Here is a 14474-nt window from a genome sequence, read left to right on the forward strand (position 1 = left end):
CTATAAAATCCAATGTGCCCATAACATTCAGCACCAAAATTTACCCCTACTGATCATCTTTGGACATATTATCTAGAGTGGCCCATATTGATTTCCATCGAGAACAGACAAACAGATCGAGAAACTTCCACAAATATGTATTAGATATCAAGAGTACATAATAGAGATTATCTATTTATATCGACGGACCCTCTCGGCTGTTATAATGTTTGTGTTAACTTGGAGAAATGTTACGACTATGTTAAGATCTAACTATGTATGCGATCGGGTCCTTTAGAGAATTAAAAACAACCTAGGGGACGTTTCTTACAAGTTTAACTACAGTTCAACAGCCTAAATAGAACTCAGGTTTCCTAAGGTGACGTTTCTTGCATGTTTAACTACAATTCAACAGCCTCAATAAAACGCAGGTTTCCTAAGAATCTATGCAATTTTCGGTAAGTCGAATACATAGAAATGTATGCAAAAGATATTAAAAAAACACAAAATTACAGTTATTACCCTCTCGCCCTCTCACCCTTTCGCCCTAGCACCCTCGAGTACAAAAATGCGGAACCTAGCATTGCGCACGGCACACACACACGCAAGTCACGGCACACAGAATTTTGTATAAATATAGCGGTATTTCTGAGTAAAAGCATATGTCAACCTGAGGTGTGTAGACATCACGCATCTAGACAAGCCAGGCACCGCTGCATACGTAAGCAAACCTGTTCACAGTACTTTGTTTTATTTTTGCATTGTCACTTGTATAGCCGGTATTGTGTTCATTGTTGACTGTATTGCATGATAACTTCTTAATTGATAAATTACAAGTTTTATGTGGTATTCTCACGTCTATTAATTCTTATTGTCATATGTGTGGTGTATAGCGTAGCACATTAAGTAAGTCATTAATACTCATACGCCATAGTGATTTACGTACAGCAAGCTTCCGGGCTCAGCTATAATTGGTGCCATAGACCAGAGCTATGGCTGTGCTACGCCATTTTATTACTTATCTAACCCACGTGTGTCTACTACTTTATTCACCGTGTGTCTGCATACTGCCTCCGGGCTAGCATTCTACGTGCCGCTCCTGTCACCGATATCAGCTGATATTTTGCTTTATGCATCATCCTTGATACTGAGTGTGTAATACTCATTTTTCTACTCCTTGCACCCCCCTCGCACTGTGCGGCGTATTGCTACCCCTTACATCATTCAACCTCTATTCCCGCCTTATAATGACTACTAAACGCTCCCCCAACAGAATGACCCATTATTTGACGTGTCAGCTGACGAAACAGCCGACACATCCGCTGAGGAAATCACGTTTCCTAACCTGCATTTATGTGCACTTATGAAAGAATTTTAAAGTTTGATTTTGGTTGGTAGGTTTCATGAGTTTACGGGGCGCGATGATACGCCAGTGTCATTTGCTGAGTGGCTATTAAATCTCAAGCGTTTGATTTTTATTATTGATGAACGTGATGGTGGCAGACGTGCGAGGCTGGTACTGCGATTGTTAATGGGTGAACCTGCCAACCATGTGGCAGAGCTACTAAGTGTAACACCGACTATTGGCTGGACAGAATTGTATAAGCTTCTAAAGAAATGTTATACTGACTCGGGTAACGTTGCAATTGCCCTTCAACCATTTTAACGGGATAAACAAAAATCACATGAATCTAGACAATCATATGCAAAGCGACTTGAGGCACATGCACGCACCACATTTGGCACTATACAGAAAACTGACACTTGCCCGTCTGATAGACCAGTTCGTGGATGGCATAAAATCAGACTCACCTAAAAGAGTATTGGTAAAACAACGACCTCAGACATTTACCAAGGTTGTGCAGCTCGCCATGACAGAGAGCGCATTGGACATGGAAGCCCGTCAGCCGGGACACTTGCGCCACCTACCGAGCTCGTGCGGAAACTCCTCGCAAAAGACGGCGACGGATAAGCTGATTCCGATCCAGAGATCGTCTGCGAATGCAGCTCCGATCGACAGTCCGTCGACGAAATTATGCAATCCGTCGCCAAATATGATCATCCACGCTACGGCGGCGATGACGCTTTCTTCCGGGTCAAATGTCCCGTGCGTGTGTCCGTGTGACAGCTGTAGAAGGGCAGGGTGGTATTCGATGATTAGTTATCCTATCGATTATTGCAACCAAACTATACTCAATAAATCGATACTTAGCAAAGACCGCGGACGAGTCAGCTTCCAACACGTGCGTGCGTGCGTGCGTGCGTGCATGTATGTGCGTGTGTACGCACCTTGCACGGGTCACCTTCTAGCACAGCGGTTTTTAACCTGGGGTCGTGACCCCCATGGGGGTCGTTTGGAGTTTTGCCGGGGGTCATGAATGGGTCATAAATGAGACAAATCCATTTAAATTCTATATAATTATCAGGGTGCTACACATTTTTGTACTCACTTGCCCGACAGAGCAAGTGAGAAAAAAAATTTGGTTGCCCACAAGCCCAATTAAAGCACTTGCCTGATTGCCTGATAGCTGTGAAGCAATTTCAGCTATCCCATTGTCTGAGTATTGGCAAATACATGTTTTCATAAATCGGGCTGTTTTTTTCAATTTTTGTTTCGGGGGTCACGGTACTGACGAAGAATGTATGATGGAGTCGTGGTGCCAAAAAGGTTAAGAACCACTGTTCTAGCACGAGCGTGTGATCGTGCGTGTGTGCGTGTATGTATGTGCGTGCGTGCGTGTATGTGCGTGCGTACGTACCTCGGCCGGCTCAGCTTCCAGCACGAGCGTGTGGTCGTGCGTGCGTGCGTGCATGTATGTGCGTGCGTGCGTGTATGTATATGCGTGCGTGCGTGTATGTATGTATGTGCGTGCGTACGTACCTCGGACGGCTCAGCTTCCAGCACAAGCGTGTGGTCGTGATTGCCGACGTGTCCGTTCTTCTCCTCCGGTAGGTGAATGATCCTGAGACCGACGACGTCATTAGAGGGAGTTATATTGAGCGAGGATGCCGTAGACTCATTGTGCAGAATCCTTGCCCCGTGTTTGGCTTCTTTACGCATCTACAAGGAACGTATAGATACACACTGTTATATGATAGAAAGAGAAGGGGGAGCACGCGCGCGCGAGAGAGAGCAAGAGCGAGAGCGAGAGAGAAAGAGAGCAATGAAGAGATAGAGAGAGAGAGAGATGAAGAGATAGAGAGAGAGGGAGAGCAAGTGGGAGAGGAAGAGTGTGTGTGTGAGAGAGCGAGAGAGAGAGGGAGTTAGAGTAGTGTCAATCCCAGGAGTCTGGACCAGGAGGGTGGCTTGTGATTGGTCAAGACAAATTTGACTCCAACACTTTGTATAACCCTAACCCTGTGGCTCCCCTTGGTGGCGGAAGTGACGTCATAGCCTGGAAGTGACGTGGCGCCCTTGGTGGCGGAAGTGACGTCATAAACCGGAAGTGACGTGGTGCCCCCTGATAGCAGAAGTGTCGTGGTTCCCCTGGTGGTGGAAGTGTCGTGATGCCCCCTGGGGCGGAAGTGACGTCATAAACCGGAAGTGACGTGGTGCCCGTGGTGGTGCATTTTGAACCCCAATTTTTTGTTACTAGCCTAATCCTAACCTCACTCAGTGACGTCATAGAACTCTCTATGAAGCCTGCCCTCCCATACCTTGGTACTATATTTGAGGGGGGCTTAGCCTGCCCTCGTTAATCTGGTAAAAGTGCATGATACCCTGTTATGAGTTTATATTCTAAATCATCCCTCGCTATTATTATCTGATGAGGAATGAAAAACAGGATGGGCGTATGAGTTAAAGGCATAATAGGCCCATTGATTATGCAATGTTGACGAATGCTACAGTAACTGGCACCTTGTGTAGTTAATAAATACATAACCTTACATCCAAACGCGTATTAGCTTCCCAAAAACAAGGCCGGGTAAAATAAAAAAAAAGACTGAAAATCGGTGGTGAAATTTATCAACGTATCATTTACGTGCCGTAAATGTCATCCAGGAGTCAAGCAATGGCGTAAAACATTTGTTTGGCCCGTATGTTTTGGACGCCATATGAAATGGAGGTGCCAGCGGTGGTTCGTGTTTCATACGTGGATTCCACGATCATTACAATTATCGCTAGCGTGCCAGTTGAGCTTTCAAGCAGCTGAATGGTAACAGCTGGACATGATCTAGCAGTGCGCAGAGATACTGCATGAACGAATGCGCACTCAGACCACAAGAATCGAAATCACTGATTATAGCATTGCGTACGTCTGAGCATGCGTGCGAAAATGTCCGGTGCACTATAATCTGTATCACACCCGCTTCGGCCGCTGCGGTTTGAAACTGTAAACAACTGATTTATTTGACTGCTGATATCAATTATACATTTCTTAGTAACCAGCAGTGATATTGGACAAGCTAATACGCGTTTGGATGTAAGGTTATGTACTTATTAACTACACAATGTGCCAGTTACTCTAGCATTCGTCAACTTTGCATAATTAATGGGCCTATTATGCATTTAAAACAGGATGTGAACAGGAATTTAGTGTTTCGATTATATTTCACAATTAGTTTGTAAACGTGTTAAATCACGTACAACCAATGTTCTGTGGCTATAAATACCGTGCCAGATTAGGTCAAAGGTTAAACAGGAAGAGACAATAATCTATTATTATTCACTCCTGATAATATGATATATAATATGACATATATGATACAGGGAATGGACGCACACTATGTGACATATATAATAGACATATATAATAAATATATATATATATATGGACATATTTATATGATACGAGGAAATGGATGCACAATGGTGACTCTTTACGCTTCTACACTGGAATACTATATTAGTACACTCTATGACATATGATAGAGGGAATAGCCATATATATAGGGGGTGCTTTATTTCTCTAAGTCCCAGAATCAAGTGTTCGCATATGCATTATCATGCTTGGCCTTTTTAAGCCCTTCTATTTAAATATATATATTGTATGATATAAATTATATTATATTATCATATATTGTAACATGCGTTGTACAGATGTTTAACAAAAGCTAGTAAGCTGTAGCCTAGATTTGAGCTGAAAATAGCCCTGGGTTGGTAACTTGGGTTAGGTGCAGTGTTTAGCATGTAGCGTTATGATAGTACGTTTGCGCCGGATCAGCTCGTTGATTAGACGTTGCTTAGTTTAGGAATATTAGTCTAGACGGTTGCAGGGGATCGCCGGTTTTAAGGGCATGTGGTTGTATGGCGACGGAGTTTGAAAAAGGCAAAGAGCTAGGTAGTTGTATGTGGTTGGTATAGGAAGAGTTTGCGACTTGTTGTGATTGGTGGAGCGTGGCATATAAATAAACATTTGAAGAGAGATCGGGAGAGTTGGAGTCTAGCATTCGAAGTAAGCGTGTACCACGTAGAGGGGGGGGGGGGGTGGGGGGGGGGGGTGCCTCTGTTATTTGTAAACAATATATTTTTTACTTGTGAACACAAATTTTATACTTCGTCTATTGATTATTTGATTGATATTCGTCTAAATTATTTCAAATCTTGGTGTAACATCTACGCTACATTTTTGGTGCCGTGACCAGGATCTTGGGTTAACAAATCTCGTTGAGTTTCGTATTGAGACAGGTACAACTCGTCTGTTCAAAACAAAACCATATCGGATGAGTCCGAAACAGCAAGATATTGTGCAGGAGAAGGTGTCCGAGATGCTTGACAATGGCACCGACGTTTCGTCTTTATCTCCTTGGTCTAGTGTGGTGTTGCTCGTTCCTAAAAAGGGTGATCAGTGGAGAATGTGTATTGATTATCGTAGATTAAATGCTGTAACATCCAAGGACAACTTTCTGCTGCCGATTATTGATGATATTTTGCAGAATTTCGGCAATGCAAAATTTTTCTCGACACTTGACCTCAGATCAGGGTATCATCAGGTTTCGGTTGCACCAGAGGATCAACCAAAGACAGCCTTTAACACAAATGCAGGTCTTTACGTTTTCCGTGTCTTAAGTTTCGGTCTCTGCTGTGCTCCTGCTGTGTTCCAGAGATGTATGACTATGGCACTTGAAGGGCTTCTTGGGAAAAGTGCGCTGGTATATATCGATGACATCATCGTATTTTCGCCTGACTTTAAAACTCACACGCGTCATCTTGACGAAGTCTTCTCTAGGGTGAGAGCTGCGAACCTGAGGGCAAAGCCTTCAAAGTGTTTCTTCATGCGCAGTTCTGTGCCATACCTGGGACATGTGATATCACCACAGGGACTGAAACCTGACCCGGGTAAGATCGAGGGCGTGAGTAAGGATGTGGTTCCACGTGTTCCACCCAAGGATGTGGCAGGAGACCGTTAATTCCTAGGATTAACAGGGTACTATCGTAAATTTATACGCAATTATGCTGTTATAGCACGACCGTTAATGGTGTTGACTGTCAAGAAGGATAAATTTGTTTGATCTCCTAAAGCTGAGGAGGCGTTTCAGTCTCTGAAAACATGTCTGGCATTTGAGCCCTCGCATTGTGCACTCGCAGATCGTAATCTACCGTTCACGCTGTACTGTGATGTGTCGTCTATTGCAGTAGGAGCCGTACTCACGCAGAGAGATGTACTCGACCAGAAACACGTGGTGCTCTTTGAGCAAGCAGTTTACTGAGTGTGAGGCGAGATGGCAGATAGTCGAGAAGGAGTGTTTTGCTCTGGTGTATGCCTTAGAGAAGTTGTAACATTTTCTCGTCGTTTCAAAGTTTACTTTATCACCGATCATTGGCCGTTAAAGTATATTCTAGAAACAAAGTCTATCTGTAACGCGAAGTTGCAGAGGTGGGCAGTTCGGATATCGGAGTTTGATGTTGACATCCGGTACCAAGAGGGGCCGTTGAATGTCCAATCTCACGCATTGTCTAAATTTTCTACAGATATTCCAGTAGAACAGACTGACAGCGAGGGCGACACCACTTCTGAGGTAACACGAGAACAGGCTATGCTCATGAAACCTGTAATCTTACAGAAGGAAGATGGTCAGGCTGCGGTATCTGAGGATGACAATGATACTCTTGAAACAGGGCTTGATGTTTCATCATAGCAAATTCTTTTATTGCAGCAGCAGGACCCTTACGCGAGAGACATGGTTGCAACATTCGAAGCAGAACACCCCTCACTTCGTTAACGCAGAGAGACGGCTGACTTTATATTTGAAAATGGGATTCTTTTCCATCTGGGAGCAGCCAATCATGACGGCGTTCCATGTCGACAACTTGTGGTGCCTAAATCCCTTGTTCCACAGGTTTTGTTGTTGTGTCGGGACCATTTATATGCTGGACACCTGGGCTTTCAGAAGACTTACTTGAGGGTGGCCGGCCTCTACCTTTGTCTGACAGTGGGAACAGGTATATAGTTACGTTCTTGGATCTTTACTCATCGTACCCGAAAGCGTACGCATTGTTGATAGGTTTATCCCTACACAGGGTTGTCCATCTGCTTTCATGACTGATAATGGGTTGGAGTTTAGAAATTCCCCTACAGCTGCCATCTCGAAGGAATTCAAGATCCATTACATCCGTACGTCTCCCTGTTATCCGGCAAGTAATGGTCAGTGTGAAAGGTTCCACCGTACTATGAACAACATGATTGGGTGCTATTTGCAGGACTCCCACCATGATTGAGATTCAAAGCTGGGTCCTATTCTGTTCGCTTACAGAACGAGTATTCATGGAACATCACAGTTCACTCCATTCCTTCTTGTCTATGGCAGGGATGCAGTGATGCCGCTGGATACATTCCTTCAGCCTCGTAAGGTATCGTACACTGATGATCCAGTGTCTTTGGCGCTCGACAGGCTTCATCGAGCATGCACGCAGCTTCAGGAGAACACGAGGCATACACGAGAGAAAAATAAGGTTTTCTATGACAAAAGAGCTCAAGAGCAGGAGTTCATTCCCGGGACTTTGTTTATTGGTTTAATCCTACGACTAAGCCAGCACAGTCTAGGAAGCTTGCATCGTTTAGGCGCCCGTATTACTTAATCGTTCAGCAGCTGTCGGTAGTTAAGTTCCTTATTAAGGATTTGCGGTCAAGGCGCACACATGCTGTACATGTAGATATTCTGCGTTCAGCTTTTCTGCAGGGTGCATGGGCCAAGTACGTGCAAGGGGACAAGGTTCATGCGACAAGTAGAAGGAGGCAGCCGGAACGGAGAGCTAAATTCGTTCAAGCACCTCAGATGAAGCAGAATGTGATGAGTGGGGGGAAAATGACTTGATTCCTCTCGCACAACTGCAGTAGTTGTACTGACATTTAGTGAATTGTCAATAATATTTTTCTACATACAGATAACTAGTAGAACACAGGGTTAGACTGGCGACACAGGTTACGGTGTGAGTACAGGGTACTGTGTGAGTGTAGTTGGGAGTTATAGCATTTACAAAGTGTGCAGTAGGTGTTTGACAAGTGGTTTGAGGTGCATGCTGGTGTTCAGGTAGAGTGTGAGTGAGAGTCTGGTACCAGGTATAAATAGTATAATATAGTGAAGTGCAGTCTGCTATTTATTATTATTTATTATTAATCATATCGTAATTAAATATTTCTTGTAGCATTAAAGGTTCTATAGTACCGGGGACCATGCTATAGTAATACAATGTTAGGTATAAATGTAGGGGAATATTTGTGGGGTAGGAGTAAAAGGGATTAGAATGTTAATGGGGGAGGATGGACATGTTATGATGATAAATAATGTTGTTTCAGTAAATTAATCTGGCTTGGTAAGGATTTTGAGGTGTGGGTATTACAGATGACCGCGGTTTTGGTTTATGTGCGGCCACACATACATTAAAGGCATGGCTATGAGTCATATAAGTTAGGAGAGAGCTACTGTTGGGGTTTTCTATAATTGTTGCAGTTGCAGTGACATGCAGAGAGAAGCGTGCATTAGAGGATCTTTCCGCGGCACAGATTTTGGCGAGACATCGATGGACACATCTTTCGCAGGACATCGATGCGGCAGTCAGCACAACATTTTGGCGAGGAGGAGAAAAACCTAATCATCATTTAGTGACTTCACTACTCCTGCGACAACTTCAGCGATGCAGTACTTCAGCGAGAATTCAACGGGCAAATTCAGCAGAGTCAACGACTTTCAAATTTGTGAGAACAATATCTGTGTCTGTGAGCACGAAGGCAAATGTGCTAGCAGATTATCAGTGCTGGGGAACTTTTGGCATAAACCATTGGACATTATAGAAGAAAACTAAATGCCACAGCACAATCACTCAATCATTGCATCAGCATCAGAAGCAGCAGCGTAGAAGATCAACATCAAGACAGAAGATCAGCTGGAGGACATTGTAACATCGTAAAATCGTCAAGGGATCAAGACTATTGTATTGTAGTGTATTTTATATTGTATTGTATTTATTTCATTGTGTTATTTATATGCATTGTAGTGTTTTTGTATTTCAGGATATTCTATTGTAATTTGTATTATAGTTAGTTTCTGGTATTAATTATTATGATTGTATTGTTTTGTATTTTAGGTTATGCATGGTATGGTATTTTATTGAGTTGTTGTGTTGTGTTTTTTTTTTCTTCTCTTTTTAAGATTTCAGGAAATTTGTCTTGTTTGAACAGATGGTTTTACCTGGCAATTCGTGCCAAGTATTGAAATTTATAAGAGTGGTCAGTGAGATTTGTCGGTGGGCAGTGTAAGCCATAGGTATTGTACTAATCGTGGTCAGTGTAGTCTGTAACACTAAGCTTGTAAACATTGATTTTATTTATTATGTGGGGAGGGTGGATGTGTTCAGTGAAAGGGGTATTGTATTAGTATGGTCGACGGTACGTGGAATTTTATTTAATGTCGGTCTCTATTCGTCGGGAAGAGTCGGTAGCGGGCGTGTGTGTATTGTGATGTGTGATGTTGTGGGGGGGGGGGAGTAGGTGTGTCTATGTGTCGTGTTGTGTGTGTGTGCATTGTGTGTGTGATGTTGCTGTGTGTGTGTGTGTGTGGGGACTCCGCTGCTAGTTGGTAGATATGCCGCTGTGGTATGAAGGTAGTTAAAGAGGAAATTTAGATAAGCAGGGCGCTGGATCAATGATGGGGTCATCGTTTTGAAGAAGGGGGAGGTAAATGTAACATGTGTTTTACAGATGTTTACATAAAGTAGTAAGTGTAGCTAGATTTGGCTGAAATTAGCCTGGGTTGGGTTAGGTGCAGTGTTTAACATGTGGATTATGAATAGTACGTTTCGTGTGTAAGGTAGACGTGTGTTAGTTTAGGAATATTAGTCTAGACGGTTGCAGATCGGGTTTTAGACATGTGGGTATGGCGGGAGTTTTGGAAGGACAAAGAGCAAGGTAGTTGTGTGTGAATGGTTAGGAAGAGTTTGGACTTGTTTGTGATTGGTAGAGAGTGGGCATATAAAAAGACATTTGTGACCCGCTCCAGCATAATACGGACTAAGTCGCAAGTCATTGTTTTGAGTAATGAGCACGCACACATGTCAATGCTGAAAATGGCCTACCTGGACAAAAATGAGATTTTTACAAAAATAAGTTCCGAAGTGCATATTTAATCCGGATATATAGGTTCAGATATCTCTAGATTATTATGGTCATTTTTTATTTATTTTTTTAATGTTGAAGGGCCCCTGACCGCTCATCCCCCCGACTGTGCCCCTTACCCTTATCTCAAAAGCTGCATATTCCGGAATAAGTCGGTTTTCGATCTTCAAATTGCTGTAGATCGGTCAATTCTTTAGATATAGCCAAATATTATATATCATTTTAAAGGTAATTAAATGATCTATTCGGATATGCACATAACTCAATTTGTGGAATTTCCTACTTAATCCTGGTTTTGCTGGAGCGGGTCACATTTGAAGAGAGATCGGGAGTTAGAGTCTGGCATTTGAGTAGCGTGTCCGTGTAGAGACCTGTATTATTTGTAAACAATATTTTCTTTTAGTGAACACAAAATTTGTACTTCGTCTTTGATTATTTTACTGATTAAATTATGTTATTCAAATCTTGGTGTAACTTCTACGCTACAGTATATGTAGTATATGTAGTACATAGTATATATAATATATATAGTGTATATAGTATATATATAAGTATATATATATATATATATTATATATTTTTACCTGCTTGTTTCCCAGGTGTATCTTCATGATGCGATCGGCAAGGAAGAAAACGTAGATTCCACCTGCAGCCAGCACCAACTTCCACAGATAGGTCTTATCTGGATCAACGTCGGCCAAACCCAGCGCCTGCAACACATACGGCAATCGTTGTAACTTAACGAGAGAGAGAGAGAGAGAGAGAGAGAGAGAGAAAGAAAGAGAGAGAAAGAGTGAGTGAGTGAGAGAGAGAGAGTGAGAGAGAGCGAGTCAGAGAGAGAGAGAGAGAGAGAGAAAGAGAAAGAGAGAGAGAGAGTGAGCGAAAGCGAGAGAGAAAGAGAGAGAGCGAGAGAGAGAGAGAGTGAGTCAGACAGAGAGAGAGAGAGAGAGTATCATCTTTCCCAGATAGGTCTGATCTGGATCAATGTCTACCACAGCTATCGCCTATGACACAACACACGGCAGAATGTGAATTAACCTTGTTGGGGTTAACATATACGTACAGAGAGAAGCTAGGGTAAAAAAACGGTGTAACGTAATACAGGGTTTATATATTATATACAGACAGCGAGCGGGAGAGGAAAGAAGAGAGAAGGAGCGAGCGAGAAATAAAGGAGAGAAATAGATAGATAGACGGATAGATAGATAGATAGATAGCGCGAACGAGAGAGAAAGAGAGAGAGAGAGAGAGAGATGAGAGAAAAAGCGATAGAAGGAGTGAGAGACAGAAAGGGGAAGAAAGAAAGAAAAAAATGGAGAAAGAAGAGTGTGAGAGAGAAAGGGAAAGTGAGCGAACGAGCGAGCAATAGAGAGACAGACAGACAGTCAGACAGAGACACACACACACGCGCGCGCGCGTACCTCGGGTATGAGATGAAACACGGCGCTGCCCGCCAGACTGCCGACGCCCAGGGCGATGAAGAAGCTGAGAATCTGTTTGTAGAGGTTCTTTGCCATGATGGGGAGCAGAAGAATTCCGGTCAGTGAGCATAAGCTGATGAGGGTGACTGACAGCACGCCGTAACCCCAAACTGTAAACAACAACAACAACAACAACAACAATAACAACTAGAGCTCTCGACCTCCGCCAAGGCAGCTGAATTCTCTCAATGTGAAATTTTTTATTAATTAATTAAGTGGAAAAATTAATTAATTAATTAATTAAATAAATAATTAATTGGATCCGGATTAGTGCGAGCGTGCAGGTGGGGGAGGACTGTGGTTTCCCCTTAGCCTGTGGTTGCGTGTTTGTAAGTCTACAGCCAGCGCACCTAGCGGAAGTGAACTGGAACGTGCATGGTAACTCACAAACACACAAACCAACACTCAAAAACTCGCCGGTGAAAACATAACCCCCGCCATGCCCCTGGCGGAGGTAACAACAACAACCACGACAAGTGACGTGACGCGTGACCTATTTGTTGTTGATAATATATATTTATTTATATATATATTTATTTATTTATTTCGTATATTATTTACGTGCGTGCGCGTATATATATATATATATATATATATATTAGTGGTACTGCTAGCTTTTATATCAATTTAAAAAAATGCAAGCCTCTGATATGCAGATGCATTTACATTTTAGCCAATCGTAACTCATTTTTGCTCACCCTCAGCCAGCGTGGGCTTCGTGTCCGAGCCGTCGCGATTGTCACGTGGCTTGCAGCGCGTATCCACTTCCTGTCTGCGTATCACATCCGGGCACAGCCGCGCCACTTGGTCGTCGTTAGTAACGCCTCTGTCCCGGAGGTAGACTAGATCGTGACTGCTGAGACACTGTGAGTACAGGTTAATCAAGTTAATTAAGCAGGTCGTTATAGGTGTACTGCAAGCACAGCAGTAGGTTCGCGAGAAAGAGTTATATGTGTGATATGTGTGTGGACTCTGAAGATCATACTGTATAACACTATATAACACTATATAATACTATAAAACACTATATAACAATATATAACCATATATAACACTATAAAAATCTATACCATACTATATAACACTGTATAGCACTATATAATACTATATAACACTATATAACACTATATAACACTATATAAATCTATACCATACTATATAACACTGTATAGCACTGTATAATACTATATAACACTATATAAATCTATACCATACTATATAACACTGTATATCACTATATAACACTGTATAACGCTTTATAACACGGTATAAGACTGTATAACACTATATAACACTATACAATACTATATAACACTATACAATACTATATACAATACTATACTATATACAATACTATACTATACAATACAATACAATACAATACAACACTATATACAATACTATACAACTGTACAATTGTGTTAACACTGTAACATATGATTTACAGATGTTGCATGAATTAGTCAGCGGAGCTAGACTAGGGGTTGTTTTAGTGGTAGTCTATGTAGACAGAGTGTCGCGCATCTTGTCCGGCTAGATTGATGTTATAGGGAGAATAGTAAACGTGTTTTAGGTCAGGCGTTTCTAGGGTCATTGTGAAATAGGGTTAGGACGCGGTCTGGGAGAACGGGTACATGTGCGCTCAGGATGTATGGGTTTTGGGGATAATATATTATAGGACAGAGATGTAGGAGTAGAGAGTCTGGTTGTGATCGCGAGAGAAAGCGCATTGTGCTTATTCCCTGTTAAGCGCGTTTTTTGTCCCTGTGTGCAAGGAGATGTGACATGAGCAGATATTAAAGTTTACGCAGTTCAAGACACAAGTTTGGATTTCTACTTCATCATTTCTACTTGAACTAATAATTCGACGTTACAACACTATATAACACAATAGGACGCTATAAAACACTATATAACACTATATAACACTGTATAACACTATCTAACGCTATAAATCCTACATTGTGAAACTATTTGTCTGTTAGAATGTCTGTATGCATTAGAAATCCCGTATTCAATAATTCATAAAAACGTTGAGCCAAGTACAAGTGTAGTACTCTTCAGCAAAAACTTTTTGATTTAAAAAGAAAATCATTTTTATGTACATTATTTTAGTTGGCAGCTCGATAAAAATGTTTTTGCTTTATAGGTACCTTCTTAGGTTTTCTAGGTCCAAATTACTCTATGATCAAAATTTTGAGCATCATTTAAACCTTTAACATTCATATGGTCGACGTTCCTATTTGTAAACAATTTACTATTGTTTAGTTACTATTTGCCATATCGTTTAGACCTATTTCCAATTAAAAATTAAAAGGAGAAAGCCCTCTCTCTCCCCCTTCCTTGCTCTCTCTCTCTCTCTCTTACCTTTCTCTCTCTCTCTACCCTTTTCCTCTCCTCTCTCACCTTTCCTCACCCTCTCTCTGTCTCACCACGCTCTTTTTCGCTCTCTCTCTCTCTC

At 42.0% G+C, this 14474-nt stretch overlaps 1 protein-coding gene across 1 annotated transcript in view; it reads right to left on the minus strand.

The window, feature by feature from the left end:
* Positions 1 to 1908: 1908 nt before the first annotated feature.
* LOC106818221 (zinc transporter ZIP14-like) overlaps positions 1909 to 14474 on the minus strand; it is a gene marked incomplete at its 3' end in the record, with an annotated part of 22195 nt that continues 9629 nt past the window's right edge. The window contains exons 2-6 of the mRNA XM_014822942.1: positions 12712 to 12877; positions 11954 to 12123; positions 11117 to 11242; positions 2861 to 3040; positions 1909 to 2107 (exon numbers count right to left, since the gene is read on the minus strand). Of these exons, the coding sequence (XP_014678428.1) occupies positions 1909 to 2107; positions 2861 to 3040; positions 11117 to 11242; positions 11954 to 12123; positions 12712 to 12877 (841 nt within the window). The remainder of the gene's footprint in view (positions 2108 to 2860; positions 3041 to 11116; positions 11243 to 11953; positions 12124 to 12711; positions 12878 to 14474) is intronic.

Source organism: Priapulus caudatus, unplaced genomic scaffold (assembly GCF_000485595.1).
Source record: "Priapulus caudatus unplaced genomic scaffold, Priapulus_caudatus-5.0.1 Scaffold2097, whole genome shotgun sequence".
Classification (NCBI taxonomy): Eukaryota; Metazoa; Priapulida; class Priapulimorpha; order Priapulimorphida; family Priapulidae; genus Priapulus; species Priapulus caudatus.